The sequence below is a fragment of the Sceloporus undulatus genome, chromosome 3, assembly GCF_019175285.1.
Source record: "Sceloporus undulatus isolate JIND9_A2432 ecotype Alabama chromosome 3, SceUnd_v1.1, whole genome shotgun sequence".
In the NCBI taxonomy this organism is placed as follows: Eukaryota; Metazoa; Chordata; class Lepidosauria; order Squamata; family Phrynosomatidae; genus Sceloporus; species Sceloporus undulatus.
This window is the reverse complement of record NC_056524.1, coordinates 223,082,702-223,090,464: the sequence shown is the minus strand read 5'-3', so window position 1 is coordinate 223,090,464 and position 7,763 is coordinate 223,082,702. Positions and strand designations below refer to the sequence as shown.

Here is a 7,763-nt window from a genome sequence, read left to right as displayed (position 1 = left end):
TAAAATCCTCCACCCATATCTTGCAGCCTGTGATCTCCCAACTAGTTAATAAATGAATGAATGGATGAATGGGTGGATGAAAGAATGGGAAAGGAATGACCACAGGCACCTGCAAATGGACCCTGTGGCTGTGTCCTCACTGCATTCTGACAATGCAGTCTTTGTCCTTCCTTTGTTGACTGAGCAAGTGGCTGCTGGCTCAGTGCTTTCTTCCAGTCATGGAGCATCTAGCAAGCCCACTGGATCAGAGGGAAAGGGAAGGTGGTGATGAGGGTTTGAGGGTGGGAGAGGACAAGTGAAACAAGGCATCACAAAAGTGGAGAAGGAAGCTGCTGAGACTGCTTCAATCAACAAAGTTACATTTGCTTACGGGTACAAATAGTATTCACACGAAGACAGATCAACGTGGATAAGTGGCTTTCAGGACAAAATACAGCACACTAAGCAAGAAAAGGGAGCAGGTTTGTGGATTCACACTTTTTTCTTTGCTTCTGCAGCCATTGTCTTGGTGTTCTTTTTCTTCTTACTACTCTTGGGGCATCCCTGGGGGACTGCATTCACCTCCTGCATTCCTAATTTCCATTGGGAGGGAGGGAAGGAAGGAAGGAAGGCAGGAGACACGATTGTGAAGTGCATGATAGGGTGCTGTCTCGGATAGCCACTGTTCTTCTTCCTCCCATTACTTCCACTCAACTTTTATATTCTGCCACCCCCAGCAAGGTAGTGAAGAGGAGTGTTACATTCACCCGATTTCCCTTGTAGTGATGCATGTTTTCCAGGAAAAACAGAACTGGAACATCTTCCAGAAAAATTTCCAATGCTATAATTAATGTTACGTGATATAGTTTTTACTACACCTGAAAGAATACTATTTATTTAAGGACACATACCTAAAGATAGCTGTACCTATCTTTTACTGTATCAATAATTTAACTTTCTATTGCTGAAGTAATAATAATAATAATAATAATAATAATCGTTATTTCTTTCCTGCCTCTCCTTAAGGCTTGAGGCGAGTTACAACATATTAAAATACAAAACACAATTAAAAACACATAAACCCAGAAGTAAAATACAACACTATAAAATCATGAAAATACACTCAGACTACACATACAATTAAAAAATCATGATTTAAAATTGATTGGGTAGGTCTGCCGGAAGTATAGCTATAGTACTTTAGTTTCACCTAATTACTTATAAGCAGTGTTGCCAATTACTGGGGATTTTGACTGAATAATAAATATTGGGGAATTTCAGGGATTTCGGATTTTGGTAAAACATTACAGGGAATATCTTCGAGGTTTGTTGGCAACACTGCTTATAAGTTCCTTTTCAAGCTGAGAAACATCTGATTCAGTTCTATTTCACTAAAGAATGGATATGAGTCTGTGGGTACACGCAACTTATATTTTGTTTTGACTACTTGTACTTGCAACTGACTTGAGAAAAAATACAAAGCTAGCGATCTATAAAAAGTAATTCAAGCCTGTGGGCCACGTCCTACAGACATAAACGTAAAATGAACAATCAGTACTGGGCCAGAAAACTGCAAATCCCATGCGAACATATACAGTACAAGAAATATCAGTTCATTTGTGCCTCACAGAATGAGATAAAAGGGTATACAACTGGTTAGAGAGTGCACTAACAAATTAAAAGGGATAATGCAGTATGCCCATTACAAAATAATAAATATTGACCAAACGCGTTTCGACATATGTGTCTTCCTCAGTGGTCATGTACAATGAAACAATCTTGGAAAGATACTTATAAGGTGTATGGGGACATCCCGTCTCTATGGGTAAGTTGTAGCTCCCAATGGACCAAATATCCTGCCTAGGACTGGGATTTCCCACACACAATAGCAAGCTCTAATGGAAAAATGTAACATCAGAAATTTTTCAATGGAAAATGGTCCACACCACAACTTTTTTTCCCTTAAGCTGTCATGGCTGATAGTGCAGGGTACAGAACTTAGCTTTATATAAGTTGCCATAGGAAAGCAATCACAGGACAGTTGCTTGAGAGCTGGTAGTATTTTTTTTTTATGATCAGCTTATTTTCAGATATATAGATTGAAGAAAGATTGAACCGAAAGACCTAAACCTTCCAACAATACACTCAACTAACCTACATTTGACCTTGAGAGAAAAGCAGCTCTCAGAAAAAGCAGTTTCTGGAATTCAGCACTAAGAAGCTGGAAAGAGAAAGGTATTCACCTTTGCAAAGATCAGTCTAACCTTCCAGTTGTGTATGCTGCTATTTTCTCATCATTGTGAACCATCTACCTGAAATTTCCCTAACAAAAGTTATGCCTGGAATGCTTTGCTTCTGACTGCAGGGACGTAGCCAAGGGGGGGGGATCTGGGGGTCCGACCCCCCTTCCATTAGAAATGAATGTTGGTGTGCGGCTGCGCCACCGAACTCAAGCCCCATATAATGGTGGCACTTAGTCTGAACCCTCCCCTTCCTAAAATCTAGCTACGTCCCTCTGACTGTTAAGGATATTTCCAAGGACTTGTTTCTGGGCTTTCAATCCTCTTCTGATCAAGATTTCTGTTCAGTATATATTGGTAATAACCGATCTGGTTCTTTGCCTCAGATACCAAGATATCATGGCTGACCCTGCTTGCAGCATTATTCCATCTTGGCCAAAGGAAGAAAGAGACCCAAAAGGACAATGTGCAGTTAATTCACTGCACCCAAACAAAGCACCCCTTTCTACAGAGCTCCCAGAATTTCACGTATGAATATTTGGTATGTGTGCTAGCAGAACAAAGCAGAGGTTAATGTGTGAACTTATGGCAAGTAAGTAAGAGTAATGAGGAACAAATTAGAAAACTTAAATGTATTATTTCAAGAAATCCATTCAAATATAGGACAGGAGTAAGGGAATCTAGATTTGGTTATAAAAGCCTTCAGAGCTGGCTTCCCTGTGTGCAAGTCTGCCCAGCCAGCCATTGTGGAGAATCCATATGCTGCCTACCTCTCACTACCTGGGAAGAGAAAAATCAGGACATAACCTCAGAAAAGGTAGAAGGATGTAAAGGCTTCTTGTTGTTGTATGCCTTCAAGTCATTTCTGACTTATGGCGACTGTAAGGCAAACCTATCATAGGGTTTTCTTGGCGAGATTTGTTCAGAGGCTGCCTTCCTCTGAGGCTGAAAGTGTGTGGCTTGCTCAAGGTCATCCAGTGCATTTCTATGGCCAAGCAGAGATTAGAACCCTGCTTTCCAGAGTCATAGTCAAACACTCTAACCACTACACCTCACTGGCTCTTGGCAATGTGAAGCCTAAGCGTAGCAAATTACTCATAGATTTAGAAGAGACATGAGGGGAAAACATGGGAGGCTATCTCTGTGTTGTCCAATCCACTGGTTCAGGTTACTTGCTACAGCATTATTGCTATTTTCCCAACAGAATGAATGTTAAACCAGTTAGATACATCCAGCATCTGGTCTCTCTCTTTAGTATGTTTGGGCTTTTTTTCCTTTTCTTGTCCCAGTTGCAATGGGGTCTCGTCATTTTCCTGCCCGGACTGTCCTGTTTGAAAGGGAGACAAGCGGAGTCACATACCGAGTGCCAGCCCTACTCCACATCCCCTGTGTAGCCAAACTGTTGGCTTTTGCAGAGGAGCGTCTGAGCGTTGATGATGCTCATGCCAACCTACTGGTGCTGAGGCGAGGCACATTCTACAAGAACTTTGTGGAGGTAAAACAGAACAAAAGCACATCTGTTCACACTATTGGTTACGGATGAAAAGTGGAGGGAAGAAATATGGGGAATTCACTGCATCTGCATTATTGTTTATTTGCTAATTCTTTTCTTGTTGGCGACAAAAGATCTGGTGCCTCCAGATGCTTTGTACAACACTTGTGTAGCAAACAGATTGTCCCAGACTGAGCAGTTGGACTGATAAAGAACCGTTTTCCCACTCACCGTGGTTAGATTCTGCAGCAACCTCCCATTTAGCTTGGGTCAAAATTGGGTTCATTATAATTTATGCATACAGGAGAACACAGCCAAGCAAAGTGTGGCCTTGGACAGGCCAAGGGCTGGATAGGTTCAGACTCCCTAGATAGCCTTAAAAGACAATTCATCTTTTAGATAATTTGCTGGGACCCATTGCACTGTTCATTTTTTTTTAAATCTTGCAGTGTTGGTTTCCTCTTCATCTTTTTAGCATTTGTGGTAGTGTGTGGGGCCTCTGGAGGGTCCTGGCACCAAAATGTTCCCTTCTACTAAAGCAAAACTTTTGGAATGGATTCAGAGAGTCAACACTACATATAGATGGCCTTTGGTATCCACTGGAGTTTGGTTCCAGGACCCCCCCCACCACCACCACCACCATACCAAAATCTATGGATACTCAGGTCCCATTAGATACAATGGCATCACTGCTCCCCAAACATCTGCCTTTCGGAAGAAACAGGCTGTGGCATTTGCCTGTATTCCTTTAAAATGCTGAAGAGATAGTGTTAGTGGGACAAGGCTCAGTGGGAGGAGAAAGGAGAGGCCTTGAGTTAAAAAATTAATTTAAAATTTTGAAATTTTATTATAAAAATGCAGTGGTCCCTTCCCTTACATGTTCCAGACCCCCCCCCCCCCGCCCCGCATAAGGGCAATTCTGCATATGCTCAAGCCCCAGTACCCCATAGATGTTAAGTCAAAGCTCTTAATCATTCAAGGGATTATCTCACAGCAACAAAACTGTTAAGAATCATGAAACGAACTGGCTTTGCATGTGCTGTTTCTTTTCCCCCTGTCTTTCTGCCCATTACTCAGAGAGGTAAATGTGAACAGAAGGCTATAATGGATTTTGAAGGAATATATGTTGACCTAGTTTGATAGTGAAAAGCATATGTATATTTCTTTGGTGTCTTGGGGAGAAACAAAAGCCTTCAAGGTGGGAGTAGGGATGCTCTCCTGATTAATGCCCATCACAATAACGGAGAATAAATAAGTTCTCTTGGTTGTAAACTAACAACAGAGGAAGAAAGAGAGAATGCAATTGAAGTTCCTAATCTCTTTTTATATCTTTCTTTGCCAGTGGGAGGACATGCGGGCTCTTGAAACTGCGACTCTGGCACACCACCGATCTATGAACCCTTGCCCCATCTATGATGAGCTTACTGGCATGGTTTTCTTGTTTTTCATTGCTGTCCTGGGCAGGACCCCTGAAGCCTTTCAGATCATCACAGGCCAAAATGCTGCCCGTCTTTGCTATGTATCTAGTTCCGACCAAGGCATCAGCTGGAGCCATGCGACTGACCTCACTCAGCAAGTTATTGGCAGGGCCATCAACGGTACAGAAGCATTGGTAGTAATAGCTAACGTAAGACAAGAGATGGGTTGGTGGGTTCTGGATATTTTTCTTGTAGACTTCTCTGAGATCTTGGGATATTGGACAGGAAATAAATATTTTAATAAATAAAATATAAAACAACAGAGGAAGAATGGTGCTGACACTGCTTCTAGAGGCATGGCTGTAACAGTCTGTAGCAATAAATAAATAAATAAATAAATAAATAACAAGGCGTGTCTTGGCACTTTAAAGCCTTGCATGTTTGTTTTTTTGTTTATCATGTTTAATTATAACTATTTGGTGTATAATCAAGACAATGATTTACAATACAGGTTAACATGGCAAGCTTAGGATAACTTTGTTATTACCACTGTGCAAAACTGTTATAGATTTGTCACTAGCTGGATTTCCTTCCTTCCTTCCTTCCTTCCTTCCTTCCTTCCTTCCTTCCTTCCTTCCTTTTTGCATTCCTCTGCTATATGACTCCTATTTTCACAGTTTGTTGTTGTTCTTGTTGCTTTCTGCCCATATGTGACAAATTCAGTGATAAACACTTCACACTCCTAATGAAGTGGAATTTAATCCACAAAAGATTTTGCCTAATAAATCTTTGATCTTTGCAGTTCAGCAAGATTCTTTCTTGTAACAGCTGTTCCTGACTTTGCTTTTTTTTCTTTTTAATGCAGATTGGGCCACTTTTGCTCTAGGCCCCGGCCATGGCATTCAACTCAAATCAGGTCGCCTCCTGTTGCCTGCCTATGCTTACCACATTGAATGTAGAGAGTGTTTTGGAAAGCTCTGCAAAACAACTCCACATGCTTTCACTTTCTACAGCGACGACCATGGACAGAGCTGGCACTATGGTGAGTTCATCCCAAACCTGCAGACTGTTGAGTGTCAGATGGTATCAGTAGATGAGGAAGACGGAACCAATGTGCTTTATTGTAATGCCAGAAGTCCTCTGGGCTTCCGGGTGCAAGCGCTCAGCACCGATGATGGAGCAGTGTTTCACTCAGGACAGCTAGTGCAGAGGCTTGTTGAACCCCCTCATGGTTGCCACGGCAGCATTATTGGGTTCCCAGCCCCACTTTACTATATGCATCACAATTTTTGCAAATTCCAGGGAGCAACGTGGTCAGTTAAAGGTGCAGGCTTCCAGCAGCAGTCTGAAAATGATGAGAGACCCCAGTCTTCTTGCAGCCCACCTACCACTTCCCTCTGCCATCTGCCTCTATGTGAACAACAGCAGCAGGAAAAGTTTGCATCACCCAGAACTTGTGGTCCCCAATGTAGTAGATTTCTTGGTCACATCCCCTCATATACAGCAGATACCAGTCAACAACATCATGATGCCAGAACCATTTCCAAATCAGATATTTATTTCAAAATTCCCACATGGGTGCTGTATTCCCACCCAACAAGCCCCAGATCCCGCGTCAACCTGGGGGTTTACCTCAGCACATTTCCTAGGGAAGCTGACAGCTGGTCTGAACCCTGGATTATTTATGAAGGGCCCAGTGCCTACTCAGACCTGGCTTACATTGAGCTGCCTTACTCAGACTTCTCAATAACTGGGATCCCAGCCATAGCCTTTGCCTGCCTCTATGAGAATGGGGTGAGGTCTCCCTATGAGCAGATCTCTTTTAGCATGTTTACACTGCATGAAGTTCTTCAGAACATTCCTCTAGCAACATCTTCTGTGGGACTGAAGCAGTCAGCATGTGGAAAAAATAAAAGAAGAGGGAAGAGCTGCATACTCTTTTAAAGCTCAGGTCTGAGGACTAAACTAGTGAGTGAACAGATCTGATCAGAAAGTGATCCAGGGACTCTCTGGAGGCATTCACACTCATTTTTTTTGTCCTGACGAGATGCGGATCGTCTTGCTGATGCATATTAGGTTTGTTGCTCCCATTTTGTTTTGGGTTTGTGAATCTCTTTGAGTCGTTGTAACCGCTGTGTTATGCACACATGCCATTGTTTTGGGATAAAATTGAGCCACCTCCCTTCCTTTGAATGATACGGAGCGATCTGAATCAATTTGTAAGCTTATTCACACTGCCGTCGATGTGGATCAATGCGGATCTTTCAGGAAAATTTGGAAAATAACCTGGTATCAAAATCTCAGGTCAAGTGGATTTCTTGCTGCCGCCACCACCTCAAACTGTATCAAGTACATTCAGATGTGTGTGAACAACAATGTTTCAACCCGATTCATCCTGGATTATTTTCATAGTGTGAATGGGGGTCTTAGTTTCTATTTGATAATCAGCATTGAAAGATTGAGGATTTTCATAGGGATTGCAACAAAGAGAAGGGACATTTAATGTTTCCTTTTTCAATTGTAATTCCAGCAAAAATTATCTGCATCTAGTGTAGATGTGATTATTAAATGCTCCAGTGGGTGCTAATGAGAGCCCCTCTGCCTGGCAAAAAAGCTCATGAATGTATGCAGGTA

General features: G+C 42.1%; 1 protein-coding gene across 2 annotated transcripts; it reads left to right on the top strand.

Moving 5' to 3' along the window:
* Window positions 1-251: 251 nt before the first annotated feature.
* NEU4 (neuraminidase 4) lies at window positions 252-7,763 on the top strand. 2 transcript variants are annotated; one of them, XM_042459455.1, is made up of 4 exons: window positions 252-461; window positions 3,509-3,714; window positions 5,054-5,309; window positions 5,995-7,763. In XM_042459455.1, the coding sequence occupies exons 2-4, from the start codon at window positions 3,514-3,516 to the stop codon at window positions 7,071-7,073; spliced, it is 1,536 nt and encodes a 511-aa protein (XP_042315389.1). In that variant the 5' UTR covers window positions 252-461; window positions 3,509-3,513; the 3' UTR covers window positions 7,074-7,763. The 2 variants fall into 2 exon arrangements, with proteins under 2 accessions (XP_042315389.1, XP_042315390.1); XM_042459456.1 differs by lacking the exon at window positions 252-461 and having other exon boundaries at window positions 3,436-3,714.

Bases quoted from the DNA above. Each gene is read 5' to 3' on its own strand.
- NEU4 (XM_042459455.1), top strand. From the start codon at position 3,514: ATGGGGTCTCGTCATTTTCCTGCCCGGACTGTCCTGTTTGAAAGGGAG. The intron at 3,715-5,053 runs GTAAAACAGAAC...TTTCTTTGCCAG, and splicing joins TCTACAAGAACTTTGTGGAG to TGGGAGGACATGCGGGCTCT. The intron at 5,310-5,994 runs GTACAGAAGCAT...TTTTTAATGCAG, and splicing joins TATTGGCAGGGCCATCAACG to ATTGGGCCACTTTTGCTCTA.